Source organism: Lynx canadensis, chromosome C1, assembly GCF_007474595.2.
Source record: "Lynx canadensis isolate LIC74 chromosome C1, mLynCan4.pri.v2, whole genome shotgun sequence".
NCBI lineage: Eukaryota > Metazoa > Chordata > Mammalia > Carnivora > Felidae > Lynx > Lynx canadensis.
Genome location: NC_044310.1, coordinates 187468021 through 187488950, shown reverse-complemented (window position 1 = coordinate 187488950; position 20930 = coordinate 187468021). Strand labels below are relative to the sequence as shown.

Below are 20930 nucleotides of genomic sequence, written 5' to 3'. Positions count from 1 at the left end.
GATTGCTGGGCCACAGGGAAATCCCTACTGAAGTTGGACACCTTTGGTTTGCAGTGCTGCCAATTCTCAGGGTTATGTTGTTTTCAGCCCTGGTACAAGAGTGGACAAGGTTGTCTAAATTGTTGCAGACTAACGATTTTGCGGGTGGGTGGAGGATCAAGGAAGCAACTGAGTTGAGGGTGAACGTGATCGACCCATTTATGCATAGGAACTTCAGAACGTGACTGCATTATCCGTCGCTGATGGTCTGAATACAGGTTTGCAGGCCCAGCGATGGCACTCTGCCTAACAGCAGAGTTCGTACCCACTGCATACCAAGGGTGGCAAGCTCCGGAAAATCTTCCCGAGGGGACTTGCCAGCTGCGAGCTGAGTCGGGGTGGGGCTGTGGCTAGACAAGCAAACTGTTTTACTCAGACTGTACACTGGGAACCCTGTGGGGAATCATAAAAGATACCAATTCATTGCCTCCTAGCCCACTTCACCCTTCGGGGCTGCAACCAAGTAAATAAGTGTGGACACTAAAGCCAACTGACGCCGCGTGGCGATGACGTCATCTGTAGTGGCGGAAACAACTACTGTTAGTGTATAGTCCATGGAAGCAGTTTGAAAATATTTTCACATTTTCCCTGTAAAGAGTAGCAAACTTATCATCTGACTTTTGCCGTTTGAAGTGGCAGCAAAATGTCTGCAGCTCCCAATCACGCTCATCACCACCTGTTACCATGGAAGCGGTCGGGTAGTTAGGACCCGACGACTGCGTGTTACATCATCGCCCAAGCGCTTTTAAGGACTGGTGGCTCCGCCCTGTCCTAAGGGAGGGGCAGTACTCCTGAGGGCTTTACCCACAGTGCCTAAGGCCTCTTGGCTAATTTTGATCGCTATCAGCCGCCGTCGGCGTCTAACCCTACCTATTTTTCAGGGGCAATCCCCGAGCACCTTCACCCAAGCTAGCCGCCCTGCAACCCCGCCCCTTCACGGAGGCCCCGCCCCTCGTGAATCAGCTGATCTCAGGGACCCGCTGGGTTGTGAAGCTCGCGCCGGATGCAGGCTGGGGTGCTGCGGGTGGAGCGTCAGGTGAGCGAGCGTGAGTCCCCGCTCGGCCCTTGGCTTCGCAGGGCTGATAGGCCGGGCTGTCCTGTGTGCGGGAAGCCGGGGGTCCCAGAGAGAGGCGAAGGCGCAGGCCGAGGCCCGGGAGCGCCCTTGGTGACTCACAGAGACAGCGCCCGCGTCTTCCAAAAAGCCTGCGTCCGACCGACGGCGCCTGCCCGCCAAGGAGCACCCGTGGCGGCCCCTTGTCCCGGCCCCAGGTTCTCTCACTCGCCCCCTACCTCCCTCCTCAGACGGGCGGCACTGCATTGGTCTCAGCGGCGCGAAAGTGTTTCACGCCCCCCCCCCCCCGCCACTTCCCGCTTCCACCCACGCTGCCTCCTTTACTCATTCAAGAGGATTTATTGACTACCCACTCCAGACGCCTAGCAGGTACACCGGAATCCCTGGCCTCGAACCTCGGTGAGTGTCCCAGACGGGTTTGCCCCAGGATGCAGATCTCGGTGAGGGGTGGACCTAGTGTTTCCGTGGCTCGAGAGGGCGGTTGCAGAAAATGAAACTGACTCTGATATTAAGAATTAGTAGTTTAAGCAAGTCCTTTGGCGTGTCAAGTGAGCCATCAGAGGGTGAGAAGTTCTTTGAAGAAACGAAGGCAGGAAAGTAACATAGGGTCTCATTAGGAAATTGTACTGACGCTGGTGTTGGTCTTTTGGGTAATAGGGCTACTTTAGACACAAGCAGCTATAGGCTGGCAGAAGTGTTGTACTCCTGCTTAGGGCTTTGATAATGAGGGAAGAAGAAAAACACACTGGCTGAAGCGGCATATTCAAGAATAGTATTCTCTCTAGTTTAGGAGGGAAAAGGAAATAACTGTTAAACACAAACGCAGATCTGTAGTCTATTGCCTTTTAGATTTGTTCGTGGCCGTAAATGCTCTTTAAGGATTTAAAGAATAAAATTGTGTGATGTGTGTTTATTCTGAACAGGTATCAAAATTCAGTAAGGTTATTGGCCCAGTTTTTCCCCCAGTTTATCATAAATATGAATGATTTGGAGTGACCACTTGACCTTTGAGTTAATGAGTTAACTAAGCAATTTAAAGCAGTAAAAAATTGGCTTTTACAGTAAATTGCAGTATTTTAATCTCAATAATATAAGCATAGTGGTTAAGATCCTAGGCTTTGGATATGGGCATACCTGACATCATATCCACTTATATCTTTGATTTGGGGAAAGTTACTTCTCTGTATCATTTTCTTTAATTCTAAATTGAGAATTAAGGTACCTTCCTCATAATAGCATCTCTACGTTTAATGGTTCGTGTATATCTGTTAGAGTGTCTGGCAGTGGTAAATATTCAGTACATATTACCTATTTTTATAATAATTTCTTCTTCCACTATTTCATGACCCACACTGACTCACTTTCTTCTAAGTGGGAAAGAGCACTGAATATTTTTAGAGAAAAACTATAATTCACTTTTTATTTTTTAATTTATTTTATAATTTATTGTTTGTTTTTAAATGTTTGTTTATTTTTGAGAGAGGGAGAGAGAGAGGGAGAGAGAAAGGTAGGGGCAGAGAGACAGGGAGACAAAGGATCAGAAGCAGGCTCTGTGCTGACAGCAGCAAGCCCTATGTGGGGCTCAAACTCATTAACCCTGAGATCATGACCTGAGCTGAAGTTGGACACTTAACTGACTGAGCCACCCAGGCGCCCCTATAATTCAGTTTTTAATTCAAGGAATGGTTTCCAGATAATTTTATGACACATTGGCTTATAGTTACAGAAAATATGATTTCTGGTTGGTCTGTATAACTTTGGTATTCAGTAAGGGTATTTTAATGTGGAGGAGATGCTTTTGAAATCTATACCTAGTTTAAATTTATTACTTAGGGGGCGCCTGGGTGGCTCAGTCGGTTAAGAGTCTGACTTTAGCTCAGGTCGTGATTTCTCGGTTTGTGGGTTCGAGCCCCGCGTCGGGCTCTGTGCTGGCAGCTCAGAGCCTGGATCCTGCTTTGGATTCTGTGTCTCCCTCTTTCTCTGCCCCTCCCCTGCTCACACTCTGTCTCTCAAAAATAAATAAACATTTAAAAAAAGTAAATTTATTAGTTTGCAAACTATAACTAGTATTGGCATATTCAAGGTTCATATTTGTAGCAAGAAAAATTCAAAGGTGTTTGACAGTATTAACATTTGAAAAGATAATGATCAAGAAAATAAAGTACCAAATGGGTCATTTTGGTGGGGGGGGGGGGTAGGGTTCAGTTGCATCATGCAAGCCTCTTGTTTTTTAAGTAGATACAAGCAATATGAACTGAAATCCCTTCTGCCCAGATTGCAGCCTTTCAAAATTTCGGTTATCATTTGAGACATCTTTGGGCATTTTGACTGTTAAAGACACAAGAGTGTGTTAAAAACTTCACCAAGACATGACTTCAGTTTCGTGTGGGTAGGTGGAAAGAGTACTATTAATCTACTTTTTTTATTAAAAAACATGGGTTTGATGCAGTATTGCTGCATCCATTCTAAAGGAGTTTCCAAAGAATATTTCTGACTTGTAAAAACCTTCTATAATCCTTTATTAACATGACACTAGGTAAGGTATGAGTTAAAAAAAAAAAAAAAAACAACCACCACAAAGGAAGGTAAAGACTGGTGATTATTGAGATGGTGTAAAAGAAGGCCTGTTTTTGTGTCGTATGAGGTTGAACCCCTTTCTCAGACACTCAGAGGAGTGCTGTGAGGATTTTAATGACTTTTAGATCATTTAGCCCTTTTTATAACTTTGTGGAATTAAACCTTGCACATAGTCCAACTGTATGAGAGATTTTTCTGGTAGAGCTTTTAGGTTTCTTTTTTTAAACAATTTTTTTTTCTTGTCACTTTTCTCCATTGATCACCAGATAATTCAGTCATCAGTAATAAGAAAGTAGTAGATTTTGTAGGATATCAGTCCTTAAGAAAATACGCCAGGGTAACCACAAATAAAATAGTAACAAATTCTGACATGGTTCTTTTTAGTGTTGCATTTATTTTCCTATACCAATCTCTTACTCATTCCTCTGTGTATGTCATAGTGCTGTCTTTACCTAATGTCTTGATGTTTCTTGCATCACACAATTGGTAGATAAGCTGAACAGTTGGTAAAGTAGCTGAACTAATTGATCCAAGTGGGTAGAACAAAAATATTTAAATTAGTCAGGTAATTACTCCTTGTTTGGGCTCTTGTAAAGTTATTCTTTAATGTATTAAAGACTTTTTTTTTTTGAAGGAAACGTATAGTTCTCTCAACTCACGAGAAAAAGACTGGGTCTGTTTCATAGAATTTCACTTGGCTGCCAGTGAATTATGTTCAAAGAGATCAACTTTAGTCTCATTAATTCCACAAATTATTCAACTCATGCTTCCCTTATTACATATTTAAACTATAAAAATTATTTATTAAATAAAAATTATTAAATACAAAGATTTTTTTTCTTCTGAGTCATCATGCATTTCTTTGTTTCACATGAACTCCCTATTAGGAAGGTGGGGGTTAGACCCAATAATGGCATCTGGCTGGGTAACTTTCATTCCAGGGTTCTTCCACAACTTAAATTTTTGTTGAGCTGAATTCTTAACTAAACTTAGGACAATTGCCCAAACAAATATGTAACAAAGATGATAATAGCAGCTCTTAAAATCGCAATAAAGTAAAATAATCCAGCTGCACTTTAGTGGGAAAGGGATAAACTGTGGTTTATTAATACAATGAAATACTATCCCTTAGTAAAAATGATGTATCCTTATTAATGTGGATATATCTCAAGTGTATAATAGTGAAGAAGCAAGTTGCTAAAGGATGTATATGATATGCATTTATGTAGTTTTTTTTCTTTTTTCTTTTTTTTTTTTTAAGTTTATTTTTGTGAGAGAACATGTGCATGCTCGCATGCGCTGGAAGTGGGGGGGGGAGAGAGGGGGGAAGAGAGAGAGAGAGAGGGAGAGAGAGAGAGAGAGAGAGAGAAAGAAAGAATCCTAAGCAGACTCCACACTGTCAGCACAAAGCCCAACTCTGGTCCTGTTCTCAGGAACCAACCATGAGATCATGACCCCAGCTGAAATCAAGAGTCAGATGCTCAACAACTGAGCCACTCAGGCACCTGGCATTTATGTAGTTTTAAAACAGTATAGCTTACATTGGTATATATCGATACATATGTATCTAATGAAAGTACATGAAAGTATAAGACCATATATGGAAATGAGACACATTAAGTTTAGGAATAGTGGCTAACTCTGGGAGATAGGTTTGGGTGGTGCTCTTTCAGAAATCTGTGTAACTTTTCCTTCTATTTTAAAAACAGCCGAAGCATTTTGAATATAAAAATACGTTAATTAATATATGTTAAAACTGAGTGATGGGTAGGTACATGGATTTGCTCATTTTTTTACAGATTTGTGTGTGATTAACAGTTTGTACCATCCCTGGACTGGTGGCCAGTTTTTGTAAATAAAGTTTTATTGGAGAACACACACACACACACACACACACACACACACAGTTTGTGAAACTAGCACTTGAAAAATTTTAATTTAAATTCTATATAATTAAAGAGAAATTTTGTAAAAATACAATTTTTATTGGGGTACCTGTATGGCTCAGTTGGTTAAGAGTCCAGCTCTTGGTTTCGGCTCAAGTCATGATCTCACGGTTCGTGAGATCAATCCCTGTGTCCAGCTCTGCGCTGATAGCACAGAGCCTGCTTGGGATTCTCCTTCTCTCTCTGCCCCTTCCCCCCTCAAATAAATAAAACATTTTTTAAAAATACAGTTTTTATGTATAATTAGGGCTTTCTTCCAGTATGTTTTATTTTACTTTTTAGTCTCAAAGTAGTTGACTCTGGAAAAAATAATTCTTTTCTTTCTGCAATAGGGAAAGAATGTGTCAGTGTAGTTCCAGCGTGTAAAGCTTTTCTAAGGAGAGAAGACAGACCAATTATTTAGTCAATTTTATTTTCCTGTTTGACTTGTGCCCCTGGGAAAATGCTTTTCTTAAGATGAGGAATACTGCTTCTTATAAGGCTGCAGAGGAATTTAAATTCTGGAGACTCTTGGGGAATGCAGGCATATACTGATCATGACCTCTCAAAGGATAGGGAAGCAGATTATATCATAAAACCCTAAAAGGAATTTGATCAGAGTGACTCAGATGCAAAATTACCACAGATATCATGTGGTCATTAACACTTTTTAAAGTTTGGGTTGGTTATATTTTTATTACAGTGTGGTAAAACTGATTTTATACTGTGAATGCGGTGTCCAGTTATTGCTCAAAGAAAATCAATTCTCTCTTTATAGGTATCAATAAGTAAACATGATGAGAATGCATTAAATGGTTTGAGTAGTGAATTTAATAGCCAGTTCCTAGTATAACCTCAGTATTTAAACTTGTGAGTTAAAAATATTTCATTCCTGATCAAGAATACCTGTTGCTAGCTCTTTAAAAATAAGTGAAACCTATATCTCCAGAGCACTGTTTTTTGGCATGTATACTCCCTGTCGAGTTATGTGGCCCTGTGATTACCTTAAGCTCTACATGTTATTGATTGATAAAATAAGCCAACATGCTTTGAACCGTGTTTCTGTAATATTGCCTTTTTTAGAAAAAATTGTGGCCATTTAAATGAAAGAACAGTGGCAAAATATTAAAGGAATAAACAATTTGTATCAGAAATTATATTCTATCATATAATAACAGACACAAATTGTTGCAGTACCTGAGAATTTGAAATTCAATTCCTGGTATTTTTTTTTTTTCTAAATATAATTTATTGTCAAGTTAGCTAACATACAGTGTATACAGTTTGCTCTTGGTTTCGGGAGTAGATTCCCATGATTCATGGATTACATACAACACCCAGTGTATGGGTGCCCTCCCAACAGGTGCCCTCCTCAATGGTCATCATCACCCATTTCCCCTCATCTCCGCCCCCCCTTCAACCCTCAGTTTGTTCTCTGTATTTAAGAGCCTCATATGTTTGCCTCCCTCTCTGTTTGAAACTATTTTTAACCCCTTCCCTTCTTCCATGGTCTTCTGTTAAGTTTCTCAAATTCCCCATATGAGTGAAAGCATATGATATCTCTGACTTATTTCATTTAGCATAATACCTTTCAGTTCCATCCATGTTGTTGCAAATGGCAAGGTTTCATTCTTTCTCATTGCCAAGTAGTATTCCATTGTACATACAAACCACATCTTCTTCATCCATTCATCAGTTGATGGACATTTAGCTTCTTTCCATAATTTGTCTCTCACAGAAAGCACTGTGATAAACATTGGGGTACATGTGCCCCTATGAGTCAGCACTCCTGTATCCTTTGGATAAATTCCTAGTACTGCTATTACTGGGTCATAGGGTAGTTCTATTTTTAATTTTTTGAGGAACCTCCACACTGTTTTCCAGAGTGGCTGCCCCAGTTTGCATTCCCACCAGCAGTGCACAAGGGTTCCCGTTTCTCCACATCCTTGCCAACATCTGTTGTTTCCTGAGTTGTTCATTTTAGCCACTATGACTGGTGTGAGGTGGTATCTCAATGTGGCTTTGATTTCTATATCCCTGATTCAATTCCTAGTATTGTACTACCCATCAAAATGTTTTATTTTATTTATCTGGAAAAATTTACCTTAAAAAAATTTGCATTGGATACAAAATGGAGCTAAGTGGGCATCCCTAGGCATTTATTTTACCAAGTTTAAACACAACCTCCCCCCGCCCCCATGGATAATATCCATTTTAGAGGATTTTCACAATCAGTAGAGTGCAGTGTTAGTACTTTATAGGGTGAAAATAAGCAGGCCATAAAAAAGACTATGAATCTTAAGTGTCCCTGATGGCACCAAAAAGTGTCTCCATGTACTAAGGAGAAAGAGGCTGTTCATTCCTGGGTTATATAACATTTGTGAACTGACATGAAATAAAAGGATCTTAATTGTTAGGGAATACCATTAGCAAATTATGAGTTTCTACTGTGTAATTAGACACTTTACTTTTATGTATGATACTGACTTTTATTACAGGCATTAGAAATCTTCTACATCATTTGGAAACCCATGGATTGGAATTTAAGACAAAGCGCTATCTTTCACTGAGTACTCACTTAAATGTAGCCTGTTTGTACCTAGTGATTACTATGGATACGAGAATGTACCAATGAATAAGTCATAGTTTCTGATCTCTCAGGAGTTTATAATATATTTTAAATCAATGATTTGGGGGGGGGATTATTCCATTAGTAACAACATTATAGATAATAAGTACTTTCTAGGCTAGCCTACTGACTGACTTTATTCACTGCATTAACTTACTGGATTCTTGAACTCTGGGTCAGTATTTAAGGGGCTAGTCAGCTCCCATAGTGGTATCAGGCATTGCTTTCCAGTTAGGGCTGGGAGAGCTGGGTTTTGAAGTGGCCTCATCCTTTGGTGATTGGTTTGTCAAGGCTGCAGTGCAAGATGAGTGTTCCTCAACCTTCATTAGTGGATGGTAAAGGCTTTGGTGGTGGTATATCCAGGAAGTAGCAGTTGTTGGTGTATAGATTAGTTGTAAGTCAGGTGTTTGAGTCAAAAGTTGGCCTTGATCCATGTGTAAATATATTGACTGAGTCTCTAAAAGAAAATATTTATTCAACAATAACCATGTGTGCAATGCCATAGTGTCTTAAAAGTATTGTTTACTGCATCCACAAATGTAAACTGTGGTTTACTACATTTTAATAAAATGCAGCCAATTCAAACTTTAAAAAGAAAGTGTAAATGCATGAAATCTGTAGTAATTTTATTTTGCATTCAGTGTATGTCCAAGTTTCTTTCAGGGCATTATGATACAGTTTACCACTCTATTATTTATTGTTGTTCTATCTTAATGTCTTATTATTCTAATCTCCAAGTATCATTACTCTTGTAGTTACAGTTATTGCAATAGTTTTAATCAATATACCTATTTTAAACCAGTAAGTGAGATATGAGAATAAGACTGAAAGTTCTCAACTTTGCTGCTTTTTTATGCTTTCAGGGTGCTGTCCATATAGAGAGCCATCATTCTTGTCAGAAAGACAACACGATAGCATGTAAACTCCTTAAGGACAGGAACTCCTTTATTTATGTGGGCCTAATCTATCTACAAATATTTATTGAGTACCAACAGTATTATATATCAGGACTATGTTAAGTAGCTGGGCTATCCTAGAGAATAAGATATTTTTGGCTTTCATAGAAATTATAGACTGGCATACCTGGAACATAATAGATGAAAAAAATACATGTGGTGTTGTTGAAATTTTAGCATTTGAGAGTTAATATACTTATGACTCATAAATTTATCTTTCACTAAATCATTAAGGGAAGAGGACTTTATCCAGAGAATAAAGTTTATTAGAGATGAATAAATAGAATCCTACATGATTTTAATTTTCTCTTTGCATTTGAGAGAATAGTCCACTAGCACATTTCTGTTCCACATTAATTTTTTTAAAATTTGTATTCTGCCTTGTTTCTAAAAGGATTTAATGCAGTATATGAAAATGTATAGTATGGCAAGATAAAATAAAGAAATGGAATGACTGGAGCCGGGAATGAGATTAGAATAGATAGCACACATATACTGGGAAGTCCTACTCACTTACACATGCCATCGTATGGGACTTTTTCTCTCAACACTAAATCTGTAATCCTGTCTGTATCTGTTAAATATATGTGTGTATCTATAATCTATATCCGTTTCCTTTCTTATTAAAATGTCAGCCCTTCCTCTTGTGAAAGATCAGTCCCAAAACGTGTTCTGGATGTCATCCTCTTTCATTTTGTCCAGGACTTTGGTTCTGCCCTCTGTCCTCTTGAATCTAGGATTGGTGTCATTGTCAGTGCAAACATGTTCAACTGTCTCTCATCTCCCCAACCGTACACATACAGGAAACACCCTTTATCTTCACATTCTTCTCCAGCTTCTGCTCTATTTCTCTGTCATTTCAACAGAGTTTTTCCAAAAGAATTCTTTATATGAACTTAATTTTCTTGTCCTCACCCCCCATTTATAGTCAACCTACTCCAATCTAGTTTTCAGTCCCCTGCCACCACTGAAACTTTGACCATGCTCAACAGTGATACCTGTGTTGGCATATCCACTGGACAGATTTTTGTTCTTAACCTGAGACCCCAGCTGCATTGACCTAATCGACCAGGCCTTCCTCCTGGAAACACTCTGCTTTGCTTTTATGTGCCCACAGACTCATGCTTCTTCCACCTTTCAGATCACTTCTCACTCAGTTGTCATTGCTAGTTCCTCATCCTATCCAATCCGTAGATGCAGAAGCTCCTTACAGGTTGGTCCTGCCCCTTTCCTTTCTATTACACACCCAGTGATGTTGTTATCCATTGCTTTGATTTCACATATTATCTATATGCCTTCCCAAGTTTATATCAATAGCTGAGACCTTTTTTCTGAACTCCATACTCACATATTCAGCTGCTCTTCATAGGTACTCTAGTATTTCTCACTGCCATCTTGAACATAAAAAAAAAACTTCTTCAGACTCCTATCTTTTTTACTTTTCCCGTTCTGGCAAATGGTACCACCAACACACAGTTGTTCAAGGCAGAACCTAGAAATTATTTTTGATACCTCCTTCTCCTTTATCCTCCACTTACGTCTAATATATTACCAAGTCATAGTTGTTCTAGGACAAAGGACCTCTCATTTGTTTACTGGTTTCTCTTTTACCGAGTTGGCAGCCTTTTATGAAATTAAAAGCGCTCAGGCTTCCTTCTTCCAGTGAGAAGATGAGCCAGGTGAGTGTTTGCAGGCAGGCTACTCCCTGCAAAATTAATCTGGGCACTATATGCAAGTATGTTTACCATAAAATAGACTTAAAACTTTTGAGACGAATGTAAATCATCACTATTAGAATACATAGTTAAAGCACTTATAGAAGGTCTTGTAAGCAACGCAGCTTTCCAGTATACTCTTCAAGATGAAGTTGATGTTAAAAGTACATAAAAGAAAGTAAAGGAAGTATAAAATAGTTAAAAGTTGCGGACTCCCACCAAAAATGATAGTTGTTTTAGATTACAGGTTCCTAGTGGCACCTGGATGACCTCAGTCGGTTAAGTGTCTGGCTCTGGATTTCAGCTCAGGTCATGATCTCGCGGTTCGTGAGTTTGAGCCCCACGTGGGGCTCTGTGCTGACAGCTCAGAGCCTGGAGCCTGCTTCAGGATTCCGTGTCTACCTCTCTCTCTACTCTTCCCTTGTTCATACTCTGTCTCTCTCTCAAGAATAAATAAACATTAAAAAAATTTTTAAATGAATCTGGTTCTGTAGTGTAATTCATAGAACTTAATAGCTGGAGGGGATGCTAGAGTCTCTTTTGCTCATTTTACAGGTGACTTTGATCTCTGGAAAGGCCGTGCAAGGCAAAAGAGGACCCCGGATTTTTGACTGTACAACACACAGTTTCTTTTTTTTAATGTTTATTTACTTTTTGAGAGCGAGCGAGAGAGAAACAGAGTGTGAGCGGGGGAGGGGCAGAGAGAGAGAGGGAGACAGAATCTGAAACAGGCTCCAGGCTCTGCACTATCAGCACAGAGCCTAATGCAGGGCTTGAACCCACGACCCATGAGATCATGACCTGAGCTGAAGTCGGACACGTAACTGACTGAACCACCCAGGCGCCCAAACGCAGAGCTGGTTTAATATAATAAAGACCTATGAAGGAAAGTTACTATAATAGAGGAAAAGTAGCAGAGTTTAGGGATTCTGTTCCTCAAAGGAATGTAGAATGAGAACCTTAAAATTCACCTGGTAAGATATATCCCCAGAAGAAGCCCCATGATTAGACAATTTTGTAACAATTAAAAATGTGAAGCAATGAAAGAGGATACAAAAATCTAAATGCGATTTGAATGCTTGAGGCAAATCTTAAAGATTTCCTGGATTGGGGATCATAAAAATATTAGAAAAACAAAAATTTTGGGTTTACTTTCTCTAAATTTTGGGTTTATGGATACACAGTTGAGAAAGAATGTTAAATTAAATAGAGTTGGTAAATGCCACTAAATGCCATTAAATATAAATTTAAGTATGTATTTAAATATAAATATGTATTTAAGTATGTATTTAAATATAAATTTAAGTATGTAAGGTAAAACTTTATACCATAAGCTTCCCACATTTATCTGCAATATTTTTTTTAGTTATGTTTCCTTTTTTTTAGTTATGTTTCCTTAGCAGTCATTTCTTTTTCCCTTTGCTGTCTTTGAGACTTAGGCAGACCTGTCTTCTTGTAAGTCAAACATAATAAATACCATTAAAACAAAGTGAGATAGATTTATAAATACTAATCTAGGAAGATGTGTACAAAATAGTATATTGGCTAGCTTTCTGTTGCTATTTAACAAATTGCTACTAATTTAGTGGCTTAAAATAACACAGACTTACTATTTTGCAACTCCTTAGGTTAAAAGTGTAACACCAGTCTTGCTGGGCTAAAATCAAGGTGTCAGCAGGGCTGCTTTCTTTTCTGGGGGCTCATGGAGAGAATCTGTTTCCTTGCCTTTTCCAGCTTCTAAAGGCCACCCCCATTCTTTGGCTTATGCTCCCCACCTTCCCTTCTTCAAAGCCAGCAGTGAAGAATCTCTGACATGTTTCCTTCATCAACTCTCTTTCTCTCTCTTTCTCCTTTTGTCTCCCTCTTCCACTTTTAAGGATGTTTGTGATAACCACGCAGATAACCAGAGTAATCTCCCTCTCCTAAGGTCAGCTGATTAGCAACCTTAATTCCCCTTTGCCCTTAACCTAACTTATTCACAGGTCTGGGCATTAGGATGTGGACATCTTTGGGAGGAGCCATTATTCTGTAGCATATATAGTATTTATATTGCCTAGTATTTATAGTTATTTACTATAATGAAAGTTTCAGAACAGTTTCTATGGTTTTAATTCCATTTGGATTTGAAAAAAATGTGTGGTGGTAAAAAAAAATATGGCATAAGATGAAAACCACGTTAAGAAATCTTTGTATTCAAAAAATGTGGCACTAAAAGAGGAAAAAGGTTAACAGTTTTATTCACTTCGCTAAAAGGTTCTCAACATTTTTGATTGTCAGGTAGTATAAAATCCACTTTACATCCAGTGAATCAGTGATGGGAGGCAAAGTGTGTTCGTGCACTTCCACACCCTCCCAGAGGAGTTCTCTGCTTTTTACCTGGTACTGTTTAACTTTAATCAAGGGAGCAGTTAGTTACTCCTTGATCTCTGACAGATAAGCACAGGTTAGATCTGTCTTCAGAATTTCTCTGTAAACCATGAACTGTACATTTTAGTAAAAGCTAATCATCATCACACACAAGGCATAGTACCACTTAATCATCATATTTATTAAATTAATAGCATTTATTAAATCTATTCAGGTATATGTTCTGTTTACATGGTACCCTTCATCCAACTTTGAATGATTCACCATCTTTCTAAAATAAGCATTAGGTAGAGGGTAATTTCCTCCAGATATACAGATGGTAAACGGTAAGAATTCACAGGCAACCTGGAGTAAACAGATGGCTCTTACATCACTCCTGCTGGTGTGGGCTGTTTTCAGACTACAGTGACCATGCCATATCCTTTGCAGAAAAACCATACATTTGGCCTGAGTATTTTTATGGTTCTCACAAATAAAACATCATTGCCTATATTTTCATGATTTTTTTTGGTGCCCTTAAAAATGTGAATTTTTAGTTGAATGCTTTGAGCATTTTTGTCTGCTTGTTTATTTTCTGTCTCTTCATTAAACAATGAGTTTCTAAACTGATGGGTCATGATATTCGTGCCATAATTTTCATATAGCTCTTTACTATTAAATGGCGGATTTTGAAACAGCTATTTTATTTTTTTAATTAATTTATTTATTTTGATAGTGAGAGAGCAAACAAAGGTGGGGTAGAGAGAGAGGGAGAGTGAGAGAATCTCAAGCAGGCTCTGCACCACCAGTGCAGAGCCCCATGTGGGGCTCGAACTCATGAACCTTGAGATCATGACCTGACCTGAAATTAGGAGTTAGATGCTTAAGTGACTAAGCCACCCAGGTGCCCCTGAAACATATTTTAAAATCCAAATTTCTTTCTTCCAGCCCTTTGGACTGTGGTTTTGAATGGAGGTTGATATGTGGAAAATACTGCTAGTTCCACTAAATAGAAAAGATTCTAATTTTAATGGTGTGATTTTTTTGCGTGTGTGTGCATTGCTGAAAAATGTAAATTAAAACTACCTGAGTCTGAAACATTACTGAAGAGATTTTAGAAATTCTTTCCCAATTGGTATTTACATGTTCATGTGTTCCAGAAGCATTTTAAAAGTAACCTTGGGGCGCCTGGGTGGCGCAGTCGGTTAAGCGTCCGACTTCAGCCAGGTCACGATCTCGCGGTCCGTGAGTTCGAGCCCCGCGTCAGGCTCTGGGCTGATGGCTCAGAGCCTGGAGCCTGTTTCCGATTCTGTGTCTCCCTCTCTCTCTGCCCCTCCCCCGTTCATGCTCTGTCTCTCTCTGTCCCAAAAAAAAAAAAAAAAAAAAAAAAAAAAAAAAGTAACCTTAATGTATATGAAATGAATATTTAACACTGAGTTTTCAGATTGAACTTCCTTCTTTATACTAAAAGCCAAAACCTGTTGCCTGACAAAGTACATCTTAATCGTAGGTAGTCTTTTCTTCCTTTGACATTATATTTGGTGGTCAATAGGCATTTTTATAAGCTCAGTGGGCAGGCTCAGTCTAGATATTCAACTTTGGCAGGCGGGATATGAAATAGTTGAAATAGTTTCACTGCATATTTATTGCCCAGTGAATGTGCACTTGTTAGAGGGCTGTCCTTTTTTTTTTTTTTTTTTTTAATCTGAGAAATGAAGTAGCAAAATATTCTTTCATTGCTCTTTGTGCTTACCTGTGTTTTGCCATTTAGGTCTTTATATGCCTTTTGCAAAAAAGAAATGATTTGGTGATGGAGTGCTGCTGCCCCTGACCGATGGACTCAAAGAAGAGAAGGTAAAACCATTTTTTCCTTCTCCCTTATCCTTCTAGGAAAACGCAAACGATTCTACATATGTGCAGCTTCTCTTCAGTTTAATTTCTTGTTCGTGGTTAATAAGTAGGAATAGTGACATTTGTGTTGATTGGTAAAGAGAGAAAGATACTAAAATAAAGCTGATTAATGATCAGCTTTGTTGCTAGTTTCTTTCTTATGCTTATAAAAAGGCACGAGGTGTCTTCATCATCTTAAAGCTTTTGAAGCCATTTTTTCCCACAATTTTAGATCTTTAGACAAAGCCTTATTAATTTTAATCATCTTCTATCCCTAGAAAACTAGTCATGGATGATATTTAAAAAGGAGGATTAAGTTTGTGGCTTTCCTTTCATAAAACCATGGTTATGCCTAATCATAATTTAGAGGAATATTACCTAGCAAAAATAGAGAAATCCCTAGGTATTATAAAATAAATAAAACCATAAAAGTTTCTGTGCCTCATTAAAAAATTGGCACTAGTGTTCTAGAAAAAAAGAAAATGAAAAAATATCATCAGTGGCAAGACAGGGAAACTTGGTGTAAAGGAAATCTAGGGTATTTTATTATGCCTCTTTCTTAGAAGGGGAGGCAATTATAGTATGGTTATTATTATGAAGTTGTGTGTTTTATGTTCTTTGCACTAGAGTCATCACATGGATAGAATTCTTTGGCTAAAACATGAGTAAAGCACGCAGAGTTTTACTGTTGCTGGTATAAATTTGATTCTTAAAAATTCGAATAGCAATTATAGAGCTTACTCAGTGTAACGTAAAATATGGATCACTGTTCCTTCTTACCAGATACTTTTTAGTACATTAAAAACTAAAATTTTAAAATAAGACTCCAACTTGGGACATGCTGTAATTTTGCTATCTAAACAAGGACTTAATATATTGAGAAGTTAGAATCTTAAAATTTTGTGCTATTAAATCTAAAACTTCAAAAAATAGCCCAGATTTTGTTTGCTCCTTAGGTAGAGTTAAGTAATTTCTGGGTTTAGATTGTCCTCAAGCGTTTTATGTAAACAGTTGTTTTATTTCTGCCCCTGTGTCCTAAGCAAAGCATTAAATAGGTGCTAAACCATCTGACCCAGTCACCTGTGCCGGTAAAAGGTACAGATCTAATGAAATATCCCCCCAAAATACAGTTTTAATTACAGGAACAATTAAGTGGTTTTTCTTAATGTTTGTAGCTCAGTAGAGGCAGAAGGATCCAAAGAAAGAGGCCTGGTCCATGTCTGGCAGGCAGGATCCTGTTCTTTAGCACCAGAGAGATTGCCAGGCTGGGGAGGAAAGACTGTTCTTCAAGCAGCCCTGGGAGTGAAACATGGAGTTCTTCTGACTGAAGGTATTGAAAAGTGTGGCTTAACAAATACTAACTGAAATGCTAACAATACCTGGGTGTGTAAGGGAGTTACTGGACAATACCTGGGTCAGGTAAGGGAGTTACTGGATACCAGGAATTCTTAATGAAGTTCGTTGGAACTTAGACGTTTTTTGTTTTCAAAATATGTCCTTACTTCCTTTATCAGAAACAGAGTAGTTCTTAAATTTGAGATACATTATAACTAGAATAAAAGGGAGAATTATAGTTTGTAAATTTTATAGCAATAAGTACATGAAAAATTAACTTTTGAAACATTCAGAAACTCTTTTGTTGGACCTTTGTTCATTAAATGTGTCAGAATGATAATGCTAATAATAGCTAACGTTTATTAAACAGTGATGCGTGCCAGGCACTGTACTGAGCACTTTATGTGTCTTACCTGATTGAGTCTTCACACAACCACCTTATGAGGTAGCTAGTGTTGTTGTCCTCACTTCGCAGATGAGGAAGTTGAAGGTTAGGGAGGTTAAATAATTTCCACAAGCCCACACAGCTATTGGAGTGTCAGAGTCAGGATTGGAATTCAGAGAGTCTGATTCCAAAGCCTCTTTTTAAGCTGCTTGGCTGTCTTGTCTCAGTACAGTTTTTCTTAGACATAAACAGCAGCTGATAAAAACATGTAATAAAATAAATCTATAAGAGATAGAAGCATAGGTTATAGTTTATAGAGTTGCCTTTAATTTTGATAGCAGTTTACCAACTCAATCATGGCAAATTTGGTTTGAGCTGGGACTGCCATCAACTAATTTATAAATTTCTGTTCCATAAGCATTTATTAAGTAGTTGATAATGTTTTGATATTTTCATTGTAGGAACTAAGGGAAAACAAATTCTAAGAAATAAAGCTTAAATCTGACCTTGGTAATTTTATGGGATATACATGGAATTCTTTCTAGCCTCTTTTTTTCTTTTTCTTTTTAGTTTATTTTTGAGAGACAGAGACAGAGCTTGAATGGGGGAGGAGCAGAGAGAGAGAGAGAGACACAGAATCCCAAGCAGGCTCCAGGCTCTGAGCTGTCAGCACGGAGTCCGATGTGGGGCTCAAACCCACAAGCCATGAGATCATGACCTGAGCCAAAGTTGGACACTTAACCGACTGAGCCACCCTGGCACCCCTAGCCTCTTTTTTATTATATCACTTTCATTGTAATGATACACAATAAGAATATTATTACTAGGCCAGAATTTGGAGAAAGCCTTATTGTAAAAAAAGTGAACTGTTTTCAATACCTACTGTAGGGGCTTCAAAATACACAGTTCTCAAGCATGTGCAAGTAGAATTCTCTTGTTGTTTTATTAACTCTTCAGTAAGAGATTCAGGAATCCTTTATGAATGTGATCTTTAAACCTCTAGAATCATACCTAAAAGTGGGACAACAGAGGGAAAACATCTAAAAAATATAAATTGCCTATCATTGTTCATGTTTAAGCAGTGTCCTAGTCTTAAGTGTCAAAGTTACAAAAAAGATCTCATCTCACATAAGTGTGTAGTTTGAAATGGGAAAAAGATCTCTAGTGGTATCTTTTCCAGATGAGAAAATGGTACTCATGGAATGCTGGAAATTTTCTAGCTGCTTTGTCTCTATTCAGTTTGACTATTAGCTCATAATTCAGTGAGGACACTTCATTAAATCACTATTTTTGAGGTACTCCAGGTAGAAAAAAGGGAGGAGTTGTCTAAATATTTCTGTGCACTATTTCTCGTTCTAGTGGAATGATAATCATTGAAAGAGTTGGTGAACTGTTGCAAGTGTGTATTGCTGTATCTTTTGGGAAGAAAAGTTTAAAAGAACTTAATTAATGAGCTTATTTTCTCAGTATTTTTTATCCAAACTGGAAATTCCCTAATAAAAGCTCATGTCTTCCCTCTAGCCACTTTTGTGTTCTTTCTTACATAGATGTTCTGGTGAGTTAACTTGAGTGTATAAATATATTTGCTATTTTTGCCATGTATAATAGGCCCAAGATAAAGAATGCATTTTATTCATCATCAGCTCAATTGCTGTTTTGTGGGGGAACAAACTCGTATAAATTTATTTCATTATTTCCTTATTAATTAAAAAAAATGGATGAGTCTATGGTTATATGGAAAAGGAGGGATAGTCGGCGTGGCTTAGTATTTTTCAAAACCCAAGGCCAAGTCTTTATTTCCATTTGAGTTTTTTAGGTAATACAGGTCATGTGCACATGCCCCTAAACTACCACAATACTTCAGAGAGATTACGACTTGATAGCACACCTGGACAGAAACAAGTCCTCATCATTCATGTGCCCAACTCACGGGCCCCTTTACTTGACTTTTAAAGCCAGCCAGTTGCCCTTTGTTCTAAAGCTAGCTAATAATAGTTTTACTGGGGATTTTTTGCTTGTTTTGTTTTGTTGTGACGATTTGCTTTTTAAACAAATGGCACCTCAGAAATGCTATATCATATACAATGTATATTCTGTGTAATATTTAAAATTATACATGGTATTCTACACGACATGAAGACAACCATGTTGTTAACACTGGTGCTTTCTTATGACCTGGAAGTATAAAGCTGATTTCTTAATTTTGGCCAAAATAAACCTCTAGTATTTTTATTCTAGTGCATAATTTTCTGCTGCTCTGACCTATTCAAATAGTAGTGAATGTTTTAGATGTTAGTGAATGTATCTATTTTATTCTCTGCTCATTTTATCTTATCATGGTCATTATTTTGTCTTCGAACACTTGGAAACTGCTCCTGTAATAGCCTACAATGGTCGCCATTTGTAGTGGATCCATTCTAGGACTTTGTAGGATGAGGCTGAAGGAAAGGAATAATAACCCTTCATTTTCATTTGAAAGTAGCCTCCTCCAGTTGGTAGAATTCTCATTATTTTTCAGAATGTTACAAGGTGATATTTGTTAGAAGATGAATACCTGTGGAATATTCTATGCTTGAACCAAATTCTCTACAACTGTGCTTTTGAAAATTAAAAAAAAAAAAAAATCAGCAACAACCCTATTTTGTTAAACCTAGAGGGGCTAGAAGTTTGCTGATAAAATTTCTAGTTATAATTCACTAACTCCTTCCTTTTTTCTTTTTTTTTTTTTTTTTTTGTAACCTTCAGATGGTGAGGTCTACAGCTTTGGGACTCTTCCCTGGAGAAGTGAACCAGCAGAGATTTGTCCGAGTAGCCCCATTCTAGAAAATGCCCTGGTCGGACAATATGTTGTTACTGTGGCATCAGGGAGTTTCCACAATGGAGCAGTGACAGAAAGTGGCGTAGTGTACATGTGGGGGGAGAACTCTGCAGGCCAGTGTGCAGTGGCTAACCAGCAGTATGTTCCAGAACCAAATCCTGTCAGCATTTCTGATTCTGAGACCAGTTCTTTGCTAGCAGTCAGGATTTTGCAGCTGGCATGTGGTGAGGAGCACACTCTGGCATTGTCAATAAGCAGAGAGATTTGGGCATGGGGTACCGGTTGTCAGTTGGGTCTCATTACCACCACCTTCCCAGTGACAAAGCCACAAAAGGTGGAACATCTTGCCGGGCGAGTGGTGCTACAAGTTGCCTGTGGTGCGTTCCACAGCTTAGCACTTGTACAGTGCCTCCCTTCCCAGGATCTAAAGCCAGTCCCAGAAAGATGCAACCAGTGCAGCCAACTCTTAATTACTATGACTGACAAAGAAGACCATGTGATTATATCAGATAGTCATTGTTGCCCATTAGGTGTGACGCTGTCAGAATCCCAGGTAGAAAACCAGGCCAGCACTGCCATAAGCCCCTCCACTGAAACCCTGGACAACCAGGGAGAAGTATTTGAGAATACGCTTGTAGAAAATGATGTGCCTGTTGCTACCGACGCCACGAGAGGTGATGCCATTTCCTCCCAACAAGACACCATGGGAACAACTGAAATTTCTTCTGCCAGAAATACACCATCGTACCCTGATACTCAAGCAGTAAATGAATACGTGCAAACACTGTCAGATCGTTCAGTAAGAGAGAACTCAGAGAACGGCGAAAAGCCAATGCCATCTCAGGTACCTGCTAAATTTTGTAATACAAAGGCATTTCTGGAGTTAAACCATCTGAAGTTTTGTTTGTTTCTTTGTTTTTTGGCAACTTTAAAATGCTTAAGGCTTGAGTTTGACTATAAATGTTTTATCATGCAATGCTAAATAAGGAAAAACCTGGATTAATTCAGAATTACTTTTTATGTTCAAATTCTGCCCTTTAAGATATTGAAAGATATCATGCTGGGCTTCTTTTATAAGTAGCAAAATTTCATTTATTTTTTCCTAGTACTTCTTCTCCCATGGCTAAATATACTGAATTTTGGTGGGCTCCTGGGCACTGTTTTTGGTTTTGTTTTTTCTGAATACTTAAAATTTTTTGTTTTTAACGTTTATTTATTTTTGGGACAGAGAGAGAGCATGAAT

General features: G+C 38.3%; 1 protein-coding gene across 1 annotated transcript in view; it reads left to right on the top strand.

The window, feature by feature from the left end:
• The first annotated feature begins 1208 nt into the window (after positions 1–1208).
• The window catches only part of ALS2 (alsin Rho guanine nucleotide exchange factor ALS2), a 72240-nt gene continuing 52518 nt past the window's right edge, over positions 1209–20930 (top strand). Inside the window, 4 exon segments of the mRNA XM_030323762.1 lie at positions 1209–1510; positions 15031–15113; positions 16325–16479; positions 19615–20531. Of these exon segments, the coding sequence (XP_030179622.1) occupies positions 15094–15113; positions 16325–16479; positions 19615–20531 (1092 nt within the window). The 5' untranslated portion in view covers positions 1209–1510; positions 15031–15093.